This window comes from Melanotaenia boesemani, chromosome 3 (assembly GCF_017639745.1).
Source record: "Melanotaenia boesemani isolate fMelBoe1 chromosome 3, fMelBoe1.pri, whole genome shotgun sequence".
Taxonomy (NCBI): domain Eukaryota; kingdom Metazoa; phylum Chordata; class Actinopteri; order Atheriniformes; family Melanotaeniidae; genus Melanotaenia; species Melanotaenia boesemani.
The window spans coordinates 30,920,739-30,944,914 of NC_055684.1; the positions used below are offsets into that span (position 1 = coordinate 30,920,739).

Consider the following 24,176-nt stretch of genomic DNA (forward strand, 5'->3'; position numbering starts at 1 on the left):
TAGATGTTCAGCTGAAGATCTGAGGCCTGTGGGAAGGAAAGAAACATTTACCCAGAATAAAGTAGTCGAATACTCACAAGCCAGGCCAAAACGTGCAGTGTGATTGTTTCAGGCATTTAATTAGGAAGTCTTTATTCTACTAATGTTGACCACCCTTCTTCCAGCTCTGATGTGTATAGTTAAGCCAGATGGACCTCCTCAGTTGTGTAAAACCGATGAAATAGGAGAAATAATAATCAACTCCCGTGCTGGAGGCACCATGTACTATGGCTTGCCTGGACTCACCAAAAACACATTTGAGGTATGACAGAACTGACAGCCAGCATGTTCTGACAAAATCTACCTCAGAAAATTTGAGCAAAGTCATTAATTTCTTTTTGTGGCTGCCCTTTCTGTCTGTGTGTCATGGTGCTCAGGTGATACCGGTTAATGCGAATGGAGTACCCATTGGAGAGATTCCATTTGTGCGATCAGGACTTCTGGGATTTGTTGGTCCAGTAAGTACGACTTTCATTACTGAGAGGCCATTCCTCTTTTACTAACAGTATAATAACTCTGCTGTGTGTTTGGCTTTGTGCAGGGGAGTCTGATCTTTGTGGTGGGGAAGATTGAGGGTCTGCTGATGGTGAGTGGACGGAGACACAACGCTGATGACCTGGTGGCCACTGCTCTCGCCGTGGAGCCAGTTAAGACAGTTTACCGTGGAAGGTGAGGAGAAATTCTAATGGAACTCTGTGGTGGGTCAATTGCAAATATAAATTCATCACTTCTGACATCTAGTGGTGGAGAGGAAACACAGTCAATCTAAACGGAAATGTTTTGATGAACCAAATCTCTGTGTGATTCTGAGATCATTTAAATATTCTTGAATGTGTGTGTGTGTTTTTGTGTCCGTGCATGTCAGGATCGCTGTGTTTTCAGTCACAGTGTTCTATGATGAGAGGGTTGTAATTGTGGCAGAGCAGAGACCCGATGCCAGCGAGGAGGACAGTTTCCAGTGGATGAGCCGAGTTCTTCAGGTAAATCGTCTCACCATCTTCTTTCAATCTTTTTTTTTTTCTCTACATCTGTATGATATAAAGAAAAGATCACAATTTTGTCCACCAAAGTTCTAAATGACTTTTAGTTTTTCCAAATTTCCCACTTTTATCAACTAATTTGCCAAATATTTTCACAGCAAGCTATTAATTCACAACTATATTGATCATGTTTGGTTTCCTCTGTAGGCTATAGACAGCATCCATCAGGTGGGCCTCTACTGTCTGGCTCTGGTCCCAGCCAACACTTTACCCAAAACACCCCTGGGTGGCATCCACATCTCTGACACTAAACAGTTCTACTTAGAGGGCAACCTGCACCCCTGCAACATCCTGATGTGTCCCCATACTTGTGTCACCAACCTGCCCAAGCCCCGCCAGAAGCAACCAGGTAATATGAATGTTAGAAGTAATATTTGTGAGGAGGCTAAATGTATAACACATATATTTATAATATGGCATGTACTGTTTAAACAGCCTTATGCAGGACCCTTTCATCTACCCATTGCATTTGTAGTGAAAAGGCCTAATTCATAGCAAGATCTCTTCAATATCCATAATATTTAGTATTCCTGTCCTGTGGCCCAGCCTAACATAGCATTTGTGTCACTTTCATGTGAGAAGAAAGCAAGAACAGGCTTGTTTGATTTAAAAGGGCTGATATGAAACATAAATAGTATTTCTTTGTAAGGTATCCCATTTATATATCTCCCCCTCTATCTGGCTTTTTTCCTCTACTTCTGCTACTTCTGTCTATTCTCTTTCTCTTTCTTTTTTTTTTTCTTGTAGTGGGTGTAGGTCCTGCATCTGTTATGGTGGGTAACCTTGTGGCTGGGAAGCGGATTGCCCAGGCTGCAGGGAGGGACCTTGGCTTGATCGAAGACCAGGATCTTGTCCGAAAGGTAGTTTGGCTATAATGCTGAAACTCACACTTTAAACCAGCTGGTAACTCTAAATCTGACAGCTTATTAACAGCATGTCCTCCAGAAGCTGCAAGAATCATGTGCATGTGATTAACAGCAATGTTCAAAGTGTGTATGTGAGGTAAATAGTGAAGTTTGAAGACTTTCCACTGCAACAGAGGTCAGTTTTTTAGAAAAAACTGGATTCTTCTTTTTCTCTGCCCTTGTCTCTCCCTGTGGATGTAGCTCTGTATGTGGCCCACAGTGATGGTAAGAATTATGTTCCCTCTTGCATCTTCCCCACACCTGTGCTTATTTTGTTATTCTGTTCATGCTCTAATCTTTACAGTATTGTGGCCACATATGGCTATATGTGTGCTTGTGAAGAATTGTCCTGCTTTTGGTTTTTTTGGTGTTTTTTTTTCCCCTGTGGTTATCCCTGCTTACTGCAGATGTACGTTACCTGTTACATCTTAAGTTATTGCTCATTAGCTTAAGAGCTGCATTGGCTAAGAGTAAGTGGTAAATCATGTGGCATTGGCAAGTGATAATTTATGTTATACTGCTATCTACCAAGGTATGCAGTCTCTAAGCACCACTTTATTTTTCTATTTTTTCAGGCTTATTAAATTATTTTTTCCATCAGCACAAAACCATTCTTGACTTCGCCTTTCATGGTCGTATTTGTAATAACGTGTGCACATTTTTAAAGGAGACCCTCAGATGTGGTCTATAATCATTTTTCTTATTTCATTACAGCATCAGTACTTGACAGAGGCTCTGCAGTGGAGAGCCCAGACAGACCCAGACCATGTCCTCTATGTTCTTCTTAATGCCAAGGTACCAAACTGATATGTCTGTACACCAAACAGGGCAACGGATCATCAATGTCCACATTTAAGTTGCTTTTAAGTGTGATCCTTCCATTTTTTAAAGATATTGTTTTGTTAGTGGTGTTCATTATTCTGGCCTATGTCTCAGGGGGTAACAGTAGGAACGGCGACCTGCGTCCAGCTTCACAAGCGAGCAGAGAAAATCGCTGCAGCACTCACTGAGAAAGGCAGCATCAACACCGGGGAGAACGTAGTGCTGCTCTATCCTCCTGGTAAGTTCTCCTTCTGGCTTTTCACCCAAAATTTCTCAGTGAGATTTTTATGAGAGCTTTTTTTTTTTTTTTTTAAACTTTTTTTCCCACGATTTTTTCAGGTATTGATTTGATTGCGGCTTTTTACGGCTGCCTCTATGCTGGATGTGTTCCAGTAAACGTCAGGCCTCCACACTCTCAGAACCTGGCAGCCACGCTGCCTACTGTCCGGATGATTATAGATGTATGTATGTGTGAGCTACGCTTGTACATGTACATGAGTATGTCTGTAGCTTCATGTGTGTTATTCCATTTAATTCATTGCAGATAATAAATTCAGCTTGGAGACTTTGGATAACTTCTACGATTTTGTGGCTGGGTGTTGCATACTGCAAAGTATTTAGATTCCTTTTCTTTTTTAGGGCTGCATCTTAACATGAAAAGACCTGTGGTGCACCAACAACAACAGCAACAGAAAAATGTTCATTAGACCCTGAAATCTTTTTCATCTACAAACTAAATCTACTAAATTCTGTAGATAGATGTTGCATATAAAGTGGCTCCTGCTACAATCTCAGTCATACTTGAGTTGCTGAGAAAACATCTTTTTCACAAAGAAAAAAAATTTGCTTTATAAATCCTGTATTAGAAGTGTAACTCGTTTTGTGTGTTATTAGAAGTGTAACTCGTTTTGTGTGTTATTAGAAGTGTAACTCATTTTGTGTGTTATTAGAAGTGTAACTCATTTTGTGTGTTATTAGAAGTGTAACTCATTTTGTGTGTTATTAGAAGTGTAACTCATTTTGTGTGTTATTAGAAGTGTAACTCATTTTGTGTATGGGTGTTTATGTCACTCATTTAAGTTTTGGAGCGGTTTCTCCTGTTCACATAGTCACAGTTGTGTTTTGTTGCCAGGTCAGTAAAGCTGCGTGTATTCTTACAACACAAAACCTCATGAGGATTCTGCGCTCCAAAGAGGCTGCAGCTTCTGTCAACATTAAAACTTGGCCAATAATCATTGATACAGGTAATAAATCAAAAGATACAAAGTGAATTAACCAAGCCTCAACTCATAAATACAGAACCACTGTGATCAGTTCAGCTCAGCTTTAATGTGCAAACTAACACTGAATCCATCGGCTCTCTGATATTTACAGTTGAGCACAAGCGTAAATTTGTTGGGAATTAAACTGAAAAGAGCAAAATGGGCTCATTTGTTCTCAATAACTTGTATGTTACGGTAGATACGTTTATGATAGAAAGTAAGAGATCTATTACAAACTCTGGTATCTGTTATGGAGGGCAGTTTGCTAGTCTTGCAACACTTGGACAAACTTTTTTCTGCATTGCTGTCTGCAGGTATAACTGCTCAATGGGTAGATTTGACTTGTTAAGTACTTGGTTAACCTTTTCTGTTTTCAAGCTTATTTTTCTCTTAGTACAAAAATTATATGATAAATGTATTGTATTTCGTACTACTATGGGCAAAGCTCCTATTGGTAACATTTAGATTTAATAAGATGCACAATCATGAAGTCTGGTTCTACTGCACAAAGCAATAATAAACTAAATGCATCTGGTAATGATGAGTTTTTGTTATATCTGTGTTTCTTTATATGGCATCTGGACTTCTTTGCTCCCTTTAAATCCTGCACTTTTCTTGTTTGCAGATGACCTTCCTCGGCGCCGGCCTCCACATATTTATAAGCCACCCACAGCAGAGATGATAGCTTATCTGGACTTCAGTGTGTCTACAACAGGCATGCTCACTGGGGTCAAGGTGAAAAATGCTACTTTTTACATGCTTTACATGTTAAGATTTGTGGTTGTTAGCTTTCTAAAGAGACATTTTTGGAAAAATTTACTATGATGGTTAAAACATGTTTGCAACCATCCTCATAGTCTGCCTGTGGTTGTGGTTTTTCAATCACCAAAAAACACAGATACACACATCCACACATGATTTATGGCTGGAAATTACAAAACAAGCCAAAAGTTTCAATGCACTCACTCAAAATTAATATATACGCGCATTCGACTATTAGCTGGTGTTGCATCAATCCAGAGGCATAACTTTTTCAAAGAAAATACAAATTAACAGTTTTTTTTTTTTTTTTTTTTTTGCTGTTCTCAGATCTCTCATGCAGCAATCAGTGCACTTTGTCGTTCCATAAAGCTTCAGTGTGAACTGTACTCCTCTCGCCAAATAGCCATCTGTCTGGATCCTTACTGTGGTCTGGGCTTTGTCTTGTGGTGCCTCGCAAGGTACAGTTAGTCATCACTTTCTACACATCTGTGTCATGCAACTGATTCTTACCCACTTTTTTTTCTTTAATTTGTTGTATCATAGTGTTTACTCAGGTCATCAATCCATCCTGATTCCCCCCTTTGAGCTAGAGAGCTGTTTGTCTCTGTGGCTGAGCACGCTCAGTCAGTACCGTATCAGGGACACCTTCTGCTCCTACTCTGTCATGGAGCTCTGCACTAAAGGACTCGGTACACAGACAGAGTTGCTCAAGGTGAGGACTCCATACAAAGAGTTGTAAATTATAACAACTAGAATCATGAATTCATTGTCGGTGTTTGGGTGTTTGTAAGGGACGTGGTGTGAACCTGTCATGTGTGCGGAGCTGCGTGGTGATTGCAGAGGAACGTCCTCGCCTCGCCCTTACGCAGTCCTTCTCCAAGTTGTTTAAAGATTTGGGGCTGTCGTCCAGAGCTGTGAGCACTGCTTTTGGCTCCCGGGTCAACCTGGCTGTCTGCTTGCAGGTACGAAAACCAGCAGGACATAATTTTGAAATATGGAAAATGCAAACCACTGGGACCTGTAAGTAAATATTTTTTGTATATTTCAGGGCACCACTGGTCCTGATCCCTGTACGGTGTATGTGGACATGAAGTCTCTACGCCATGACAGGTGACAACACAAATTATTTCAACTATAAAAGATTAAAATTAATAGTGTCCTAAACTGAGCTTAAGAAATCTATAGACACTCAAATTAAAGTACAGACATATCAGTTTGGTACTCAAATTATAGATTAATGAAAGATAAATATTCAGTGGATCCAGTTTCTTATTAGTTTCCAGAGTCAGGACTAGACATGGAGATGCTGCATTCAGCTTCTGTGCTCCACATGTCTGGAGCAAACTCCCAGAAAGCCTCAGATCAACTGAAACACTCAGTTTATTTAAATCCAGGTTAAAGACCCACCTGCTCTCTGCTGCATTGCAATAGTTTTTATTTAAAAAAGTCCAAATCTGCATCTGTTTCTTTTAAGCTAAAATTTTTAAACTTGATTATGTTTTAATACTGTTTTTATCCAGTGTTATTTATTTTTTCCTTTTGTTTTTAATGTTTAATTATGCTTCTAGTATTCTGTAAAGCACTTTGAATCACCCTGTCGTTGAATTGTGCTACACAAATAAACTTGCTTTGCCTTGCCCAAAGGAAAAACCCAAACAATTGCCTCCTTCAGAGAGGGGATCTGTAAGTTTTATTATGTTATAACATTTATATGTTATGTTTTGGGTCAACTTTCCCCTGTAGAGGGAAATGCCACCTCAAATTAGATACAAAGTTGTTTGATTAAAGCATTCTCTTCCACAATGTCTGCATCCACAGGTCCCAAACCAGTTCAATACTTTTTTTTTATTTTGGATTGATATGTAAATGCTAGAACCATTGCTTAGAATTATTGAAGCTGTTCCCTCTATACTTGGAGGCTCAACACCTCATGTGTACATTGTATTTAAAGTGTACTATATGAAAACAATGTGTTCTGGGACTCATCTCAGTAAATAAAACGCATCCTTTTGTTTCCTCTAACATTTTCCACAGTAAAAAGGCTCAACAAAGTCTCATATTTAACAAAAGGCTTTTGCTAATCTGCTTCTTTTTTTAATCAAAATAGGACTCAAAGAAGGCTTTGCATTATGATGCAGTAAAAAAAAACTTATTTTAAGAAAGCATGTGAGAAGTAACAAAAAAAGACATAAAACTCTCTGAGGTTAAACAAAATGTTAGCTGGATAAATGTCAGTTATAGAAAAATGAAGAGTATGCAGAGTTTTGGTTTATTGAGTACACTTAAAGCACAAGATAAACACAAGAGACTTAACCAGGGATTATGTGCACAAGTCCTGAATCTACAGTCCCAATTTCGAAAAGGCTGTGTGAGAAGCTGAGTGAAACGTAAATAAAAACTGAATTCAGTGATTTGCAATTTGCTAATTATGGCAATCAATTAAAAATGAATATAAGAATTCCTTATTTGAGCTTTGATCATGAATGACTGCATGTGTTTGCCTGTTGTTGGATGATTCAGGGTGAGGCTGGTGGAGAGAGGAGCACCTCAAAGTCTTCCCTTAATGGAATCTGGCAAGGTGGGATACATAACATGGTTTCCAGTAGAGTAGTTTGTTTGTTAAATCTTAGGTCATAGCAATGTTGACGATGAATTTATGTGCAGATACTGCCAGGTGTTCGGGTGATAATCGTAAATCCTGAGACCAGAGGCCCACTTGGTGATTCTCATCTGGGAGAGGTGAGAAAGCCGTGAAGTGACATTCCTCTTCTGTCATGACGGCATCACAATATAAGGGGGAAAAAAATCCTGGTAAAGTGGTCTTTCCTCTGAAACCAGCACCATGTGCAATTCTGTCTCAGATCTGGGTGAACAGCCCTCACAATGCAAGTGGTTACTACACCATCTATGGAGAGGAGAGTCTTCAGGCTGACCACTTCAACACCAAACTCAGCTTTGGAGATCCACACACATTATGGGCCAGAACTGGATACTTAGGTTTTGTGAAGAGAACAGAGTTGCTGGATGCCAGTGGAGGTAAACAAACGAAGCTAATATTTCAGTTAAAAGACAAAATATACACTTTTTAGACACTATTTTACCTTTAGACACAGACATTATCTTAACACTAATTAGTCATTTATCCTCTAATGAGTCTGCAAACTTTTGCGGGTTACTTATGTTCCCTCCATTTCTGCACTCAGATCGACATGATGCCCTGTTTGTGGTGGGCTCACTGGATGAGACATTGGAGCTTCGAGGATTGCGCTATCACCCTACTGACATTGAAACATCAGTGTCACGGGCTCACAGAAGTATTGCTGAGAGGTGAGAATGCGTCATACACATTATTTACCTAACCTAACACACTTTATGTTCTTTGGAAAATAATCCTTGATTATAAAATCCACCTCTCTCAGCTGCAAAATAAAGTACTTTCATAACTTTTAACTAAGAATTTCTCCTCTAAGGATTTTAACATTGTTATTAAGCACCTTGTCCTTGTTTCTCACAGTGCTGTGTTTACATGGACCAACCTGCTGGTGGTGGTGTCAGAGCTATGTGGTTCAGAGCAGGATGCATTGGATCTGGTGCCTCTGATCACCAACGTGGTCCTGGAGGAGCACCACTTAATCGTCGGTGTGGTGGTCATTGTGGACCCAGGGGTTATACCCATTAACTCAAGAGGAGAAAAGCAACGCATGCACCTTCGGGACTCGTTCCTCGCTGATCAGCTGGATCCTATCTATGTTGCTTACAACATGTGAGCGCTTATGGTGGTCTGTGTTTGTTTGGCCATCATCCACCGTCTTCTGTACCATCAGCTCGGTCACTGGCTTGGCAGGGGGTGTAAAGCAAAAGCATGACACCCAGCCCCAAATGACACCAGCATACCGTGGCCACTGCATGTCTGTGATTAGGTCTGCCACGTTTGGAGTTGTTCACTGTGGTTTTATACAAACATAACATTTTGCAAAATGGAACAGGTGATATGTACTGTGAAATGCAAAGAAAAGCAAAATCCCACATGTACTTTTTTTTTTGAAGAAAGGTTAAAATGACACAGCAGGTCCACTTAATAATGAATAACTTAGGACTGTCTTAGTGGAAATCTGTCCTCTTATTCTCTATTTACCACAAACATGTTCCCTTTTTTGTCTCTTAAACAACTTAAAATATTTTTTCATGCGGCTTTCAAACAAATTCACACAAATGCATGTGCTGAGCCCTTATTTCTCAGTAAAGTGGATGAATAAGAGGGCAAAACAGCAGCTTGTCTCACTCAGTGTGCATATTTAAAGAGTTTATTTTTCCCCTAATAATGAAGCCAAATAGATGTTTCTGCTCTAATATCTTTCCTGCCTTATTAAACTTCAGCCATACATTCCTTACTTCATTTTTATTGAATTTACTATTAATGGCTGTGTACTCTTCTTTGACTAGTAGAGGAAATCCTTACAGATCAAAAGAGATCAAAATAATAGAGGAAAGAGGCCATATTCTGTACTGTAACTACAAGGGTCTCTTTGTATTTTAGATACTGTACATGCATTTTTGTACAAATGTATAAATCTTTGACTCACCTTTCTCAGTTGATGGTTTCTGGATTAATAACCCAGCTGGGAGACTGTAGTAGTAGCAGAAAAAAGATTGTAAATAAGATTTAACAGTTACAAATACTTTTGTTGTGGGTACACTAGATATACAAGGGAAGATAAAGATAAATAACTTTAAAGCATTATTAATCAGTACAGATATAATGTTGCACTTTCTCTAAAATGATCTATTTTATTATAAAAATGAGGCATTAAAATTAATGTTTCAGGAGCATATAGGATATTTGAATTTTACTGGTTGAGGAGCTTTGAGAGTTTACTGGGAGAGCTATCACTGTTACCCTTCCATGTCAGCCACTGGGGATGAAAAAAAGTGTCTGTTGAGAAGGTTAAAAACCAATATTATGACTGTTTTCAGGCTACCAGGTTATTTTGTAAAAAGAAGGCCCGTAACTGTTCATCTATTATCCATTGCCATTGTGTTTGTAAGCAGGCATGATCTCCTCAGTTTTGTACTGGTAATGGAGGAAGCATAAATGAGTTTGGCCCATTTTCCTCTCAGAACTCAAAAAAGTCATCAGGACTGTGTTTTGTGTTTGTGCAACTTTGTAAATAATGATTTTGAATTCCAAAACCATTGTTGTTGGTACTGTAGTCAATAGAATCAAGTAAACAAGTGTCATGGTTATTTTCTGTATTCAGTCACTGGATTTATAAGCACTTGTGAATGCAGCTGCAAAGCTGAGCCACATTCGAAACATTGATTGGCAAATAAAGATAACTGAAAGAAAAGGGATTTAAAAACAACATATGTGCATCAAGATGTACTTGATTTCCTGCAAATTTATGCTTTCCTTGTGCTCCTTGCCATAATTTCAAAGTTGTTTGTTTTGGGTTATAATGTTTTAGTGATGCACCCTTAATGTCAGCCTGTAAATAGTTTTGTTTTCTTCTCATTCTTATTGACTTTGCTGTCATTCCATAACAACATTCAGCCAGACCAAACACACATTTAGAGAAGTCTTTAATGTTTAATGCTAAACAGGGATGATTAGTTTGTTAACCCATTATGAGTGACACACTCATCAAATCAACATTTTTAAGATAAAATAATGAATTGATTTTTAAAAGATGATAAAAATGAGGGCAAGAGTCAACAGTTTACAAGAAAAGTTAAAGATTTAACCTCTCACATGTTTTATTATTATATTTATTTTATTTCAAGTTTCGAGTTTCTTCAGAGGCTGCAAAATAAAATGCTTTAGTGGACTGTTCAAGTTTTCCAGAAAACCTTCTGGTTTAAGAAAGTTGTTTGAAACAAAGCATTAGGTCTAAATGGGCTAATGCACTTTGCACTGGTGGTACATACAGTAGCTTTTACTGTGTGGACTAATTATATTAATTTCATATTACATTAAGTGGGTTGAATAATTTTAAACATATACAGTCTGATATTGATATTTGTTTTTTTCCCCTATTTTAGTCAACCCAGAAAAAAATCAAAGGAAAACAAAAAGAATCTAATAACACCTCATTTTAGCTTTATTGTTGTGTCCTACAGTTGCAGCAGAATGTTTGCATGACTCAGCCAAGCACAAAAAGATATTGGTTTGAGATACTTTTCAATTGGGGGCACAGATTGGGGGGGGGTAAATATGTATAAAACCATTTATTCAGGGAGCAAAACTAATAATACAGGGATGGACCAGTGGTCCCATGGTGCAATCTGTGAATAGTACCCATAAAATGTAGACACTTGTCTGAAGGAATCTTTTTGTCATCACAGATCTTGCAAACCTAAAGAGGAAAAAGAGGAGTTACTGTCAACCAGTCCTGTTTTGCTAGGAAGTCTACAAGGGCTTCTCCTGGTTCCCACTTTTTAGCATCAAAGTTCTTACACACTATGCAATCCTTATGAAGGTGCAAATTCATTTCAAAGCTTGCACAGTAGATGTGATGCTCATGATTTTTTTTAGTAACTAACAAGGACTAATGAAATTTAACCAGTAGTGTACTTAAGACTGTATTCATCTCTCTTGAGTTGTTCTGTCAATATTTTGTGTATGCACTCTTAATGTGTTGTATTGTAATTACTTGGTAAAATCTACACTTGCTCCGAGAGGGTGTGATCCACTGATTAATCTTAGATGATAGAGGGTGTTTTAACTATTACACCGTCATTCCAGGTGGTTCACTTCTTCCCATTTTTCTCACTTATTTTTTTTTTTTTGGTTTGTTGTATTTTGTTTTATACTTTATGTATATGTAATGCAGAATAAACAAGCATTTAATCAGTGTTTCTTTTCATTTAATTTGAAATTCTCCATTCCAATTCATTTACAAGGTTTGTTCATGCAATGCTTATTCAACATTGAAGTAATGATTCTATAGAGAAACTTAAATCAACCCAGAAAAGGAGTCCATGATGCAGAACACTTTCCACTGTTATTTCTTGAAAAAAAAAGAAAAAAAAAAAGGCAGCAGTAAATATGCTTTAGCAGGAAAATACAGAAACATTTCTATAAGCATTGTTGTACTTCTGAGATTATTGATGAGCTAGGTGTAAAATGTATTTATTTATTTATTTTGAACAAAAGACAAAATGTATAAAACAAAATATTTCTAATTCCAAAATTTACAAATACAATAACGCACAAAAAACAAAGCATAAAATTAGCACTGATGTGTCTGAAAAGGATTAGAAGAAGGAAAAGCTTTTCAAGTCCTACCCCTATTTGCTCTAATCAATCATTTTAATTTATCTTTTACCCAGTAGTCATTTGCTGAATCGCTCACTCATCCAAATTCTCCCTCATTCCCTTTATCACTCACTTGCTCATTAGTACAGGATGGAGATGCGCATGTCCCCAAAAGACAACCAGATGACAGAAAAACAAACAAACAAAAAAAGAAATAAAAATAAAGAAAAGAAAACCCCAAAACACAACAATGTGTAAGAAACTGTGTTTCCAACCCATTAGCCAACTCTATGCTCGTCTTCTTTCAGGTTCGACTTTGCTAAAATTTTTTGTTTGTATTTTTTCTTAAGTTGTATGACAGTTTTACTAAGTTTAACATTTTATAAGCCATTCCATAAAGTCACTCAACAGACAGAAATGCAGAAGAGTAGTTCAAATACAAGGTTGTTCTGAATTACTTTTTCTTCTTAATTTATATTTCCTTTAGTTTTATGTAGCTATTAACTGTCAATACAAAGCTTTATTACATATTTTTTTCAATACAATTCTAAGATTATATTGTTTAGGTTTGAACTTTTGTAAATATATATTTCTTTCAATCCCATTGAATCAGAAGTAGACTCATTGGTGAAAAAATAAAATACAAATACTTGCTTTTTCTATGTACTACCAACTAGAACTCTTCTACCAATCAAAACGCCGAAAGACACAATTACGCAATGCTATCTTTGCTCAACAGCCCCGCCCATTTCCTTTGGAGAAAAAAAGTGGTCAGCTATTTTTTTAGCTGACATCTTTGTGTTTTTAGCTATTAGCCATTACTGCTAACTAACTTTCCAGGTTACTTTTCGATTAAAAGTCTGTGCACGAATTGTCCGAATTCCACGCTGTGAACCAGAGCAGTTACACATCCTTTGTGAAGGTAAATTTTGGCTGGCTTGAGCGATTATGTTGTGCTCGTCTGGCTGACTGCTCCGCTGTAGTCGTAATGGCGGCTGAAGCTTCGTCAACTCCTCGCCGTTTTACGAAAAGGGAAGGTGTAGTTAGCTTAATGGCTCCCCGTATCGCTGACGTCTTTTGACGCGATAAGTTGCGTGCCAGTGACAGAGTTACATATATTTGCTCACTGGGACAAAAGCTCGTCCATCCTGTAAATCAGACTAACAAAGTTTGCCAAGCGTCCTGTTGCGAATTTAATGTTTTTAACGCTTTAATGTGTATTACATCCGCTTAACTGGTTAGCCACTGTTAACTAGCGGCGATAATGTTAGTGAGCCCGAACATTCTAGAAGTAACCTTTATCACTTTTTAACTAAACGTTTGTTTGAGGTTTAGTCGCAAATTTCTGAAATATATTATAAGATAAATGAAGTGGAAAAAGTTAACAGTATTGATAGCAGGAAATGGCTGTTTCCTAATTCGATGTTAACGTTAGTTGCATTGGCTAATACGAACGGACTAGAGAAGAAATCGATTGCTAGTTCATTTCTTTGCGTTAAAATTTCATTTGTTACCGAAGAAAAAAAATTGTTTCTTATTTCTGATTTATTTTATTGTGGGGCATTACAAGTTGTTAATGTGTCTTTTTTATAATGAATAATATAGGCCATAGCTTAGTGGCTACAGCACATTACAAGCAGCCAAACGCGGACAAAGACAACTGTTGTTACACTAGAACTACTGTAAAACAGTAATATTGATTTATTTCTTCCCAGTTACAATGGAAGAAGTACAACAGGGCAGCAATGGCACTGAATCACAGGCTGCAACCATTCCCACTACCATCACAACCTCTCAGTTCTCACAGATAGCTCAGCAGGTAACTAATAGATCGTTTTGGAAATGCCATTAAAAACAATATCTGACCTGGTTAATGGACATAGTGGCTATTATACTGAAAATACCACAAGCACTAAGGTTAAATTAAAGCAAAGCTACATTTTAAATGCTCTTTATATAGTGAGTTATTTTAACTATTGTCACAAGATCTGGCATTTTAGATGGGTCCAACCAGAAATGATATACATATATACAGTACCAGTCACAAGTGTGTGAATAAATACCTATTAAATCATTAAATCAATGCTGCTCAGTTCCTATCTTTTTATGAAGTTTCATGGACATTTCCATTCCTAACATAAATACTGGAAGTTACAGTTCCTGTGTGAGGCCAAAAAAGTTAATTATTATACAGGCTTAGTATTAAATATTTTGTAGATTTTACAGTTGTTCAGAGCAAGGCCGACATAGTTCACTAAGTAATTAGGATGGTTTTCCCAAAAATATGCATATTTGTTGTGTTCACTCAGATTAATGCATTGACTATCCAATTCAGTTTTATAGCATAATTATGCTAAAACTATTAGTGGTAAATATCCTAATATATCTGTCTAATAATCAGTCTTACTTATTGCTATCCCAGTGGTGAATGAGAAGATGTATATAATATAGATACATGTTAGTGTTGATAATAGTAATAATAACAAATATTATAATTATTACCATTAGCAGAAAATACACATTGAGTTTAATTGAATTGACTTTATGCATGAAAACACTAATTTAGCTCCTCTGTCCAATACTCAAATAACCCTGTCCTCCTGTCTCTAAATTGAAAATTTTCTTGGATTTTTCCAGATGTCACTGGGTGGTTCATCTGTAGCTGTTGTGCAGCTGCCTGGGGGGCAGTTTCAGGTTCAAGGAGTGATCCAGTCTGCACAGCCATCAGTTATTCAGTCCCCTCAGGTGCAGACTGCACAGGTAAGACTTATTATTATTAAATATGTCATGTTCTCAATTTTTATCTTTAAACTGCCTATATATGATTACTTAGTGTAAATGCCGTCGTTGGAATAATTAAGTAAATCGTGTATACATTTATTTTCCAACAGGTCTGAACAAGCACACATTTGAAAATCCTCTTTGACTTGATGCCTAAAGTTATAGATGATGTGCTTAAACAAAAGCTGCATAAAACTGATATTAAGTATGCTGTCTGATATTATAAACTTTGTCATAGCTCCTGTAACTGTTGAAGCTACCCACACTTTTTTGTCACCAGCAGCAACTTTGGACCATGTAGAATTAGATCAGTAAGGTCTGTTTCAAGTCCTATTTCTGAGGAGATACTCTGCTAGCTTAAGATGAATCATGTGTTACATAACAGAACAGTAAATGGCCCAAAATGGATTAATTGAACATTAGATTACATCACTAGTAACTGTAAATGTAATTGTAAAATCTCAGTATAATGCTGGCTATACAAACAGCAGCTTTGAACTGTAAATATATCAAACACAGGCTACTAGATCAACTGTTGAGTCTAACTATCACTGATTATATTATAGAACAAATACATTGCCTGGTAAAAGGAAAAAAAAAAAGTCCTGCATTCCAACATTTTGTTGCACCTTTCATCTTTAGGTTTTATTAGTTCAAAGTGGCATTGTTTGGATAAGCTTGTGAAATATGAAAACATTCACTTCTGATCAGAGTTTTTGTTTTTGACCAAGCTCTTGTATTGATGACATGAGTCAGACCACCGTGTAAAGCCTCCTCTAGCAGATCTCAAAGATTCTCATTGGGGTTATGGTTTGGACTCAGTGATTGTCTTACCGTAATGAAATTTATGTTTTACATTTGAGCCTGGTCAATCCTGGCAAAGTCATTTTGGAATATGGCTGTGCCATCAAGGAAATGTTGATGAACTTGGCTACCGCTCCCCCAAAACAAAAGAAATATTACATCTAGTTATGTTTTTGTTTAATTAATTATTCAGGGAAAAAAATCCTTGGGTTGTTTCTCGAGTACATTATATCTACCAGCATGCACTTTTTCAAGTAGCAGCAAGTGTTTTGAGAAAGAAAAAAAAAGCCATCTCTGGCCTGAGTTGATTTTGTCATGTAACTTCATGTACTTATTAATCCGCCTTTCATTGTCAAGGTCCAGGATACAGACAGTGAAGATTCACAGGACTCATCAGACAGTGGAGCGGCAACCCAAAAGACCAGAGAAATACTGGCAAGACGGCCATCATACAGGTAAAAAAAAAAAAAGCAAAACAATGAACATCCAGGAAGAAAATATTTTATTTGATGAATATATTATTCTATATATCAACACCTTTTCCCGACTTTGTAGAAAAATTTTGAATGATCTTTCATCTGAAGAAGTGACACATATTGAAGGAAAGGATAACAGCCCGGCATCAACAGGAGTGACAGGTGTTACAGTACCAACCACTCAAATCTATCAAACCAGCAGCGGCCAGTACAGTAAGAACCTTTCCCTTCAACTTGTTTACAAAAGGGACTTATATTAAAAAGGTGTTCATTAACCTCTGAAGTGAAGAATTCCTGCAAATGTTAGATATCAAATTAGTGCTTTAAGCAGCAAATTTGAGGATGATTTTTACGTCTGAATGCCTAGCATGCACTTATTTTTAGCAAGCGCCATAGAACGAGTTAAAAAAAAAACATTTTGGGTGTTTATAGTAATTTGTGGATTCATCCAACAAAAGCAAACAAAAAATCCTTCATGGAAATCAAGTAAGAATGTAATTTAGCTTGTACCTTGCTCACTTGCAATATTATTTTTGCGATTGTTATAGTTACCATAGCTGCTAATGGCACAATCCAGCTGGCAACTCCAGGGTCCGAAGGAATTCAGGGACTACAAGCTGTCACCATGGCCAACTCTGGTGGAGCCCAGCAAGGCCCCACCATCCTTCAGTATGCACAGACACCAGATGGCCAGCAGATACTGGTGCCTAGCAATCAGGTTGTTGTACAAGGTGAGCTCTTGGATTTTATCAGTTTTTGAGTCACTCTTACCTGGTAATCTATTATTCTTCTTTGAGTGAATTATTTCAGTAAATGAATCTTGCAGCCACGCAGAACATGTTCAATCAGAGTAAAATACAGTATACTGTTTCACGAAATGAAACTCCAGTTTATTCCATTATGAGAAGTTGCTGACTAAAATGGCTCGAATAAGAAAAAAAACCCATAAAGCTGAGAACTCAGTATTCTGAGAAAAATGCTAGCAAGTACCAAATGCATTACCTCCTACTGCACAGCATCTTGTTATAAAAGATAGTAATCAAGATCTAAATGCTGTGTAGCTAGAACCAAGACAGATCAACTGTAGCTTCTTCATGAGAACATTACTGAACTATGTAGTGTGTTGTCTTTCTACCTGATATGCATCTTACACTTTCTCTGCTCAACTACCCAACACAGCTTTGGCAAAAAGAAAAAAAAAAGACAAGTTTAATGATGAATGTTATGTGGCAACTTGACCAATGTTTTTATTCCTCTGCTGTTGTGTTTAAATCAGGTGCAGGAGGGGAGGTGCAGACATACCAGATCCGAACAGCTCCCACATCCACTTCCCTTCCTCAGACTGTAGTTATGACCTCTCCTGTTGGGCTGTCCCAGACTAAGACTGATGATCCAACAATGAAGAGAGAAATCAGGCTTGCAAAAAACAGGTAAATGCAATGTTTACTTCTGGGCAACAATTAGAAAAATCTAGTTTCTTGTTTTTTTTCTGGACGGAAAAGCTAAAAATCTTCCATATTTCTTCAGTTAAATATTGAATGATGAGTTTGGGTCTTTACTTCCTTTGAAATGTGGTTGACAGGTCATTATGAGTGTGAGGAATGCTAACTGGAGGATTCATGTATTTACTGTAAATAAATGAATGAATGCAGTACATTTTGATATACTTGAAGTGCACTCACTACATAATTCTTAAGTTTCACAAACTTCCCTTTTTTTCCTCTTTCAGAGAGGCCGCTCGTGAATGTCGACGGAAGAAAAAAGAATATGTTAAATGTCTGGAAAATCGTGTTGCAGTTCTTGAGAACCAAAACAAGACTCTGATAGAAGAACTCAAAACGTTAAAGGATCTTTACTGTGTTAAAACAGGATAACCTGTTTGACTACCAATCCAGGATTGAGTGAAAGGGGCGCAGCTCAGCCTTTGGACATGATGGGGTTTTTGGGAACACTTCATTTCAGGCTGAGTCTCCGGGTTTTGTTCTTTCTTTTTTTTTTTTACTCTGATATAAAGTGACTTATGGCAGTGAGATTTACTGGACAAATAAACAAATTGGCCATTTTTCCAACTGCTGTGTTTTTTTAAAGAAAAATTGCAAATGCTATAACATTTATAGTTGTGTACATTTTTAATACTGGGAGGTTTGAAATTGTGAGCTTTAAAGTTGAGTCTCAGTTTCCAAATGTATCCTTTATCTTCTTTCTTGTGTTTTTAATAACGTTGTTGGATATAATGGCATCTGCAGAATTCTGACTGTGTAATTGTCATGCAGACTTAATTTCTGTTTATGTGAACCAGCAATTCCCCTCATTTCCCTGTAAGGAGATGTAACAATTGTCATTCCTTATTTTTGTGCAATGGAGTATAAAGGGCAACAGAAAAGATGACATTAGGTGTGGATGTTACTTGGTGGTTACTTAGACAATCAGGGAAAAAAGCACAGTGTCCAGGTAATATTTATTATGTACATCTTGGGAGGAGGGGGGAAAAAGAACAGTGTATGAAATGTTGCTGAACTGTGAGTAAATAAATATATTTTCGCTCTGTAGTGTGTTTCTAAGGTAATGTTTGTTGGATATGAAAAGCTTTTGCTTGTGGTGATATGGAATCTGCTGCTTAATTTTTGATCCCCCTGTTTTGAGTGTGTCAACTGTGTGTAAACCTTTAATAATGTGGCTGCAGTACGTCTGTAACTGTTTAACAAATATTTCCAAGTTAGAAGTCAGTAAATCTATTCATAGTTATTAATGACAGAGTAATCTAAAATACCATAAATGTCAAAGTAAAGTGACTTTAGTCCCAGTCATTTGATTGAATATCCCATAATATGTGGTCTTATCATTAAAGACACCTCTGGAGCCTCAATGTGTCTTAGGTGAAGTCCAGCAAAGCCAGCTGCCTCAAGATCTTTCCATGTTGTTCTGGTAACCATACATCCATCTCCAAGATAGTACCAAAGAGGCTCAAACACATACTGAAAGAAATATGTCCATGAGGAAGGATCTGAGACAACATGCTCCAGAAAATAGAAAGCACCACCCTGAAAAAGAGCAAACAAACAAAGACTAATTTCAGAGCTACCCCTGAGTTCAGCTACTTGGGTGTTGCTGGTTACAGCTGTATACATGCTTTCAGCATTCAAATCAAAGGTCATTATCAGTTTATGATTGGTATCTAAAGTGATAATAAATCAGGAGTTGCTGGAAATAGTAACTCATTAAAAAGAGACAATGTAACATGGGGGGACCAACAAAAAACATCAGTTTCAATAGCAAACACTGCAGCATTTGGAATAATGATTTGCCGTTGTTTAGTGTGACACCCTTTCTTGTATAGAATTGATTTGTAAGATTTTGCAACTTTGACTTTATCATAGGTGTCGTTATCAAAGGGCTAATCACAAGACAAACAAGTAAATTAACCTTGGGACCTTTAAACACCCCACAAACACTCATAGGGCTCACAGAGCATGTAATAAAATGTGTTGAGTCATCCAAGACTCTCATTGGTCTACTGGTTGTTTTTCAGGCTTAATGCTTTTAAGTGTCATATAACCGACCACTTCCGCGCCAACTATATGCGTGTAGTCACAGATAAAATATATCCTGCCGCACCTGAAGGCAGCACGTCACGTTGAGACTCACCGTTCTGAGAACGCGCCGGGCCTCCTGCAGGACCTGCTGCACATTTTTAACAGAGCACAAAACCAATGTGCAGACAACGACGTCCATTGACTCGTCCTGTACTTCCTTCATGTCCTCCCCAGTGAGGACTAAAAAGGTGCTATAGGTCAGGTGTTTATTAGCGTCCATGCTCATCTGCAGGTACATCTCGAAGTGCGGGTTGGGGTCGGTACAGATCACCGTGCAGCCGTGGGGGTAAAACTTGAAGTTTGCTCCGCTGCCACAACCGATCTCCAGCAAGCGAAGTGTACCGTCCGCCTTTGCAAATGTGGCTACGTTTCGAAAAAGTTCTCTCTTCACGTTGTGCATTTTGTCATTGTATGAAAATGTTATGTTGTAGGCGAGCAATGGAAACAGACGTTTGTACATACCATACAGCCCCACTGTCTGCAGTAGCTGAAGTGGTAAACATAACACCAAGCAAATAAGTCGGGACAATTTCATAAAAATATACTTCATATTTCTCGGAAACTAATAGAAGCTGCTAGCAGATTCAACTCAAGGACTGCAGAAGATCAAAAGATTACCTTAATACTTTGACCAACTATCACACTTAAACCACAAGAGGGCGCCAACGATCTTGTGTGCTGTAATCTAGGCCTGCAGAAGGAATCATGAAACCAAATCTTTTTCACATTTTATTGCATAGAAAAATTAATTCTGCTGGCTGAAATGTTTTCATAATCAATTTGACACAATGTTGAAATCACAGAAGTGAAGTATTATATAGTAAAGGTAACGACTGAATACACTGGTAAATGCTGATACTCCGTTCTCCAGGTGAAGTAAATTTACCAGCAAGCAGGTGGGCAATGAGAACCAGTGGATTACAGAAACAAGATGCATATTCCACAGTGTAATTAGTACTATGCGCTGCTTCTAAAGATATCTACTTCAAAAGACGGCTCATCTGTTATACAAAAATAAAAATGACTCACAGCTATAGCTGCTACATTACTGTTGATTATACTGGGGAGGAGAAGAGGGCAAACCTTAGCATTTTACTAGTTGTGAAGAAAGTTTGTTGCATAGCTAACAAGAAAATAACTATTTCACAGCATAGCCTACGATGTGCGGTCTGATTACGAAGACAAGCGGTGCGTCGACGTGTCTCAGTTTGAGATCAGAGAATCCAGCTGCTTCCAGGTATTTCCATGTTTCCCGGGTGACCTCACATCCATCACCAAAGTAGTACCATGCTGGCTGGAGGACATGCTGAAAGAAGTGTGACCAAGTCGAAGGGTTTGCAGCCACATGCTCCATGAAAAAAAAGCCTCCACCCTGTGAGTAGAAGATCAGATTAGTGCAAACCATCCAAATGACATGCATGCTGCATATTCCAATTTAAAGATGCATATGAAAATATTTGTGCTCTGTGCATTTTTTTTTGTACATTTAATCAGAAAGGTCAAAGGTAGGAGCCACATATGCAAACATGATGTGAACCACACTATTCAGTCATTTAACTGGTGCAGATACCAGGGGTCATTTATCAGCCTTGCAAGTGTTACAACACATCAAAGCAAATTACTGCTTTGTATAATCCTGCTCAAATCCAACTGCATGATTTATCATGTTAAGTAAACACTAAAACAGAACAGTATGCAATGTTTTTACTTGTTTGTATTTATTCCTTTCTGTAAGCTCTGGTAATTCTCTCTCTTTTAAGAATCAATAAGTCAAAAGTATTCTTCAAGTCCTTAGACACTCAAAATCCCTGCTTTGCTTACTGTTTTGAACTTTCCTGTACATGTTTTTAATTTGATCAAACGTGGAAAGCATTTATTTGCCCACCAAAAATCTGAGTTTAAGGTGTATTTGACTGTGCTGGATGGACTTGTGGGTTGAGTTTGATGGCAAAACCCTGACAAACACGTTATGTAACTAATGTGAGACCAGAAGCTCACAGTGTAAAACCACTGTGGTGATGAAGCTTCTGCTATATATATATGTGTGTGTGTCTAAAAATGGCTAAAATAAGTAGGCTATATTTTACTGAGACTTAAAACTGATTAGTTTCGGGTTAATTTTGCACCCTTAAAAATATTTTTTTTTCTGCAATTCAACATATGAAAGTAACAAAATATTATATTTACTACAGGGATGAAAACACTTACGGGGCGCAGGACACGGTGCACCTCTCGTAGGGTTTGCGGAATATTGTTGACGGAGCAGAGCACCAGCGTGCAAACAACAACATCCACCGACCCGTCCTCAACTGAACTCATGTCCTCCCCCGAACACACCACGAAGCTGTCATATGTTAGGTGGTCATTCTGAGCCATGCTTTTCGTGAGATATTTCTTAAAGTGTGGGTTCGGGTCCGTGCAGATCGCCCTGCAGCCAGGCGGATAATATTCAAAATTTGTGCCACTTCCGCACCCGATTTCCAGAATCGTGATCGGTTTTCCAGACTGGCTGAACTCCGAGACGCTGCGAAACAGCTCCTTTTTCTTGTCGTGCATTTTCTTGTTGTAAGTTTTCGAAATCCGGTACAAGCAAAACGGAAAGATGCGTTTGTATATTTGGTACAAACCAACTGCATTGATCAAATGAAGGGGCAGAACCAAAACATTGACCACGAAGGTCAAAAATTTTTGGGCAAAACACATCTTTTCACGTAGTCGTGTTGAGCACAGAAGTGGCTGGAGAGAAAGTGGCAACAAATTCCATTTATGTGGCGAAGTTACGGGACGTCCGGTTGATGTATTCAAAGTAAAAGACTTCCAGCATAGGCAACGTATTTTCTGTCCATAACAAGCTGGACATGTACCGTTACTTTGAAATTGTGTCACCAATAATATCTTTTTGCAAACTTAACCGGATATTTGGTTTTAAAACCTATTTGGAAGCCCGCGACACCCCCATAAGAATAACTAACTTGTAGTTTGCAAGATATACAAGTTGCAAAAGTCTTGATCCACCTACTTTCATTATTGCCAGAAATGTGGAACACGTGCCGGGACTGAACAGGGACGTGTCGAGTTAAATGGGGAGAAGCAGGTATTTGCACGTAGATTCGGAAATTATTAATTGACTGTTACAGTTAAAATGGCAATTTAATGATAGATAGATAGATAGATAGATAGATAGATAGATACGTGACATGTTTGCATGCGCTCTAATAAAGCAATAATATTAACAACAACAACAACAATAATAATAATAATAAACAAAAACATGGTTTAAATTTTCCAATCCATTATTAGATTGTTTTATTTCGGAATATCTCGGGGAGCATCCCTAAAACTTGTTAATTTGATAAAGAAAATTATTAACACTGTGTCCTGCTGTACCTCTGGAAAAGTAACTTGTAAAATACATTTTATTTTAAATTTTACTTTTACATTAAAAGCTTGGTAGCTGCCGAAGATACAGACTGATCGTGATTAAGTTTTTGTTGTTGTTGTTGTTGTTGTTTTTTTTTTAGCACATTTACAGATGTAAACTAGCTAAATTAATCCACTTTGCTGGTATACATGTCTGAAGATACTGGGGTATTGGAGAGAAAACTTTTATCAGATATCATTATCTGATTAAACATATCACATTATGCTGTTACATGATCGCTTGAATAATCTGATAACTCCAGAAATCAGTTAATGATCAGATTTTTGGTGTGTTTGTAAGTTAACACTGCGATTTTTTTTTAGCATTCTTGGCTGTTTAATTTTACACTGTCTTCACATCTAGTGTTTTATAGCTATTACACCCTCTTAAAACTTGAACAGTTTGGATGCTAACAGTAACACCATCTTTCACGTAGGCAATTGGTGAGATGATGTTGTATGAATGCTGCATTGTGAAGAACATGGTAATGTTGATGTAGAACACAGAAGCTCATTACATGCTGCTTCACTCACATTTAGACAGCTGCCGTTTGCCCAGGTTGTCAGGTTGCTGAATATTTCTTAAAATTTAATTCTTTCTTTGACACCTGGAGGTGTCATAATTTACACACCAACAAGGCAGACTAAAGATAAAAACAAATTACAACTTGCTTTGCAACATAAACACTTGTGTGAAATGATCACATCCACCTACAAAGCTGAAACACAACACGTCTGCATTGCTTTTAGGACGAAGAGTTATGGCGAGATCTTTCAGCATCTGATCTTTTAAGTCAGATTGTGTGGATTAAAAAATCTGTACATGAACACGTATTAATCACACAGTCATTAAAATGTGCCAGTTCAAAGCTTTGGACACTTTTATTTGTCATTTCTTTTCTACTTTAGATTTCTTTGAATGCAGAATATTGAATCTGCCAAATAAATAATTTCACTCCAACAAGAAGCTGTTGGTCTGACTAATTCACTCATATTTATACATTAAAAAAAACTCTA

The 24,176-nt window shown here is 37.5% G+C and overlaps 4 protein-coding genes across 8 annotated transcripts in view; 2 read left to right on the plus strand and 2 right to left on the minus strand.

Moving 5' to 3' along the window:
- Window positions 1–11,683, plus strand: part of dip2bb (disco-interacting protein 2 homolog Bb) — a 42,031-nt gene extending 30,348 nt beyond the window's left edge. For 2 of the 4 annotated variants that reach the window (XM_041979501.1, XM_041979502.1), the window contains 21 exons: window positions 165–301; window positions 417–497; window positions 581–708; window positions 905–1,019; window positions 1,227–1,428; window positions 1,827–1,939; window positions 2,186–2,209; window positions 2,699–2,779; window positions 2,921–3,044; window positions 3,146–3,267; window positions 3,939–4,050; window positions 4,694–4,803; window positions 5,158–5,288; window positions 5,374–5,542; window positions 5,622–5,792; window positions 5,879–5,940; window positions 7,351–7,408; window positions 7,495–7,569; window positions 7,692–7,866; window positions 8,034–8,157; window positions 8,345–11,683. In XM_041979501.1, the coding sequence (XP_041835435.1) occupies window positions 165–301; window positions 417–497; window positions 581–708; window positions 905–1,019; window positions 1,227–1,428; window positions 1,827–1,939; window positions 2,186–2,209; window positions 2,699–2,779; window positions 2,921–3,044; window positions 3,146–3,267; window positions 3,939–4,050; window positions 4,694–4,803; window positions 5,158–5,288; window positions 5,374–5,542; window positions 5,622–5,792; window positions 5,879–5,940; window positions 7,351–7,408; window positions 7,495–7,569; window positions 7,692–7,866; window positions 8,034–8,157; window positions 8,345–8,597 (2,567 nt within the window). In that variant the 3' untranslated portion in view covers window positions 8,598–11,683. The remainder of the gene's footprint in view (window positions 1–164; window positions 302–416; window positions 498–580; window positions 709–904; window positions 1,020–1,226; window positions 1,429–1,826; window positions 1,940–2,185; window positions 2,210–2,698; window positions 2,780–2,920; window positions 3,045–3,145; window positions 3,268–3,938; window positions 4,051–4,693; window positions 4,804–5,157; window positions 5,289–5,373; window positions 5,543–5,621; window positions 5,793–5,878; window positions 5,941–7,350; window positions 7,409–7,494; window positions 7,570–7,691; window positions 7,867–8,033; window positions 8,158–8,344) is intronic. The other 2 variants (XM_041979503.1, XM_041979504.1) reach the window with 1 other exon arrangement.
- A 1,152-nt stretch (window positions 11,684–12,835) lies between these two features.
- atf1 (activating transcription factor 1) lies at window positions 12,836–18,693 on the plus strand. 2 transcript variants are annotated; one of them, XM_041979505.1, is made up of 8 exons: window positions 12,836–13,007; window positions 13,801–13,904; window positions 14,723–14,845; window positions 16,028–16,125; window positions 16,226–16,359; window positions 16,695–16,877; window positions 17,423–17,576; window positions 17,876–18,693. In XM_041979505.1, the coding sequence occupies exons 2-8, from the start codon at window positions 13,806–13,808 to the stop codon at window positions 18,018–18,020; spliced, it is 936 nt and encodes a 311-aa protein (XP_041835439.1). In that variant the 5' UTR covers window positions 12,836–13,007; window positions 13,801–13,805; the 3' UTR covers window positions 18,021–18,693. The 2 variants fall into 2 exon arrangements, with proteins under 2 accessions (XP_041835439.1, XP_041835440.1); XM_041979506.1 differs by lacking the exon at window positions 13,801–13,904.
- A 251-nt stretch (window positions 18,694–18,944) lies between these two features.
- LOC121636210 (methyltransferase-like protein 7A) lies at window positions 18,945–20,303 on the minus strand. Its single transcript, XM_041979507.1, has 2 exons — window positions 19,792–20,303; window positions 18,945–19,187 (listed from the first exon to the last, which is right to left on the minus strand). Exons 1-2 carry the CDS (start codon window positions 20,287–20,289, stop codon window positions 18,951–18,953), a joined length of 735 nt encoding a protein of 244 aa, XP_041835441.1. The 5' UTR covers window positions 20,290–20,303; the 3' UTR covers window positions 18,945–18,950.
- Window positions 20,304–20,455: 152 nt separating this feature from the next.
- On the minus strand, window positions 20,456–22,502 carry LOC121637291 (methyltransferase-like protein 7A). Its single transcript, XM_041981345.1, has 2 exons — window positions 21,948–22,502; window positions 20,456–21,111 (listed from the first exon to the last, which is right to left on the minus strand). Exons 1-2 carry the CDS (start codon window positions 22,440–22,442, stop codon window positions 20,878–20,880), a joined length of 729 nt encoding a protein of 242 aa, XP_041837279.1. The 5' UTR covers window positions 22,443–22,502; the 3' UTR covers window positions 20,456–20,877.
- Between the last annotated feature and the right edge of the window lie 1,674 nt (window positions 22,503–24,176).

Bases quoted from the DNA above. Each gene is read 5' to 3' on its own strand.
- atf1 (XM_041979505.1), top strand. From the start codon at position 13,806: ATGGAAGAAGTACAACAGGGCAGCAATGGCACTGAATCACAGGCTGCA. The intron at 16,126-16,225 runs GTAAAAAAAAAA...CCGACTTTGTAG, and splicing joins GCAAGACGGCCATCATACAG to AAAAATTTTGAATGATCTTT. The intron at 16,360-16,694 runs GTAAGAACCTTT...CGATTGTTATAG, and splicing joins AACCAGCAGCGGCCAGTACA to TTACCATAGCTGCTAATGGC.
- LOC121636210 (XM_041979507.1), bottom strand. From the start codon at position 20,289: ATGAAGTATATTTTTATGAAATTGTCCCGACTTATTTGCTTGGTGTTA. The intron at 19,188-19,791 runs GTGAGTCTCAAC...GCTCTTTTTCAG, and splicing joins CCCGGCGCGTTCTCAGAACG to GGTGGTGCTTTCTATTTTCT.
- LOC121637291 (XM_041981345.1), bottom strand. From the start codon at position 22,442: ATGTGTTTTGCCCAAAAATTTTTGACCTTCGTGGTCAATGTTTTGGTT. The intron at 21,112-21,947 runs GTAAGTGTTTTC...TTCTACTCACAG, and splicing joins TGCACCGTGTCCTGCGCCCC to GGTGGAGGCTTTTTTTTCAT.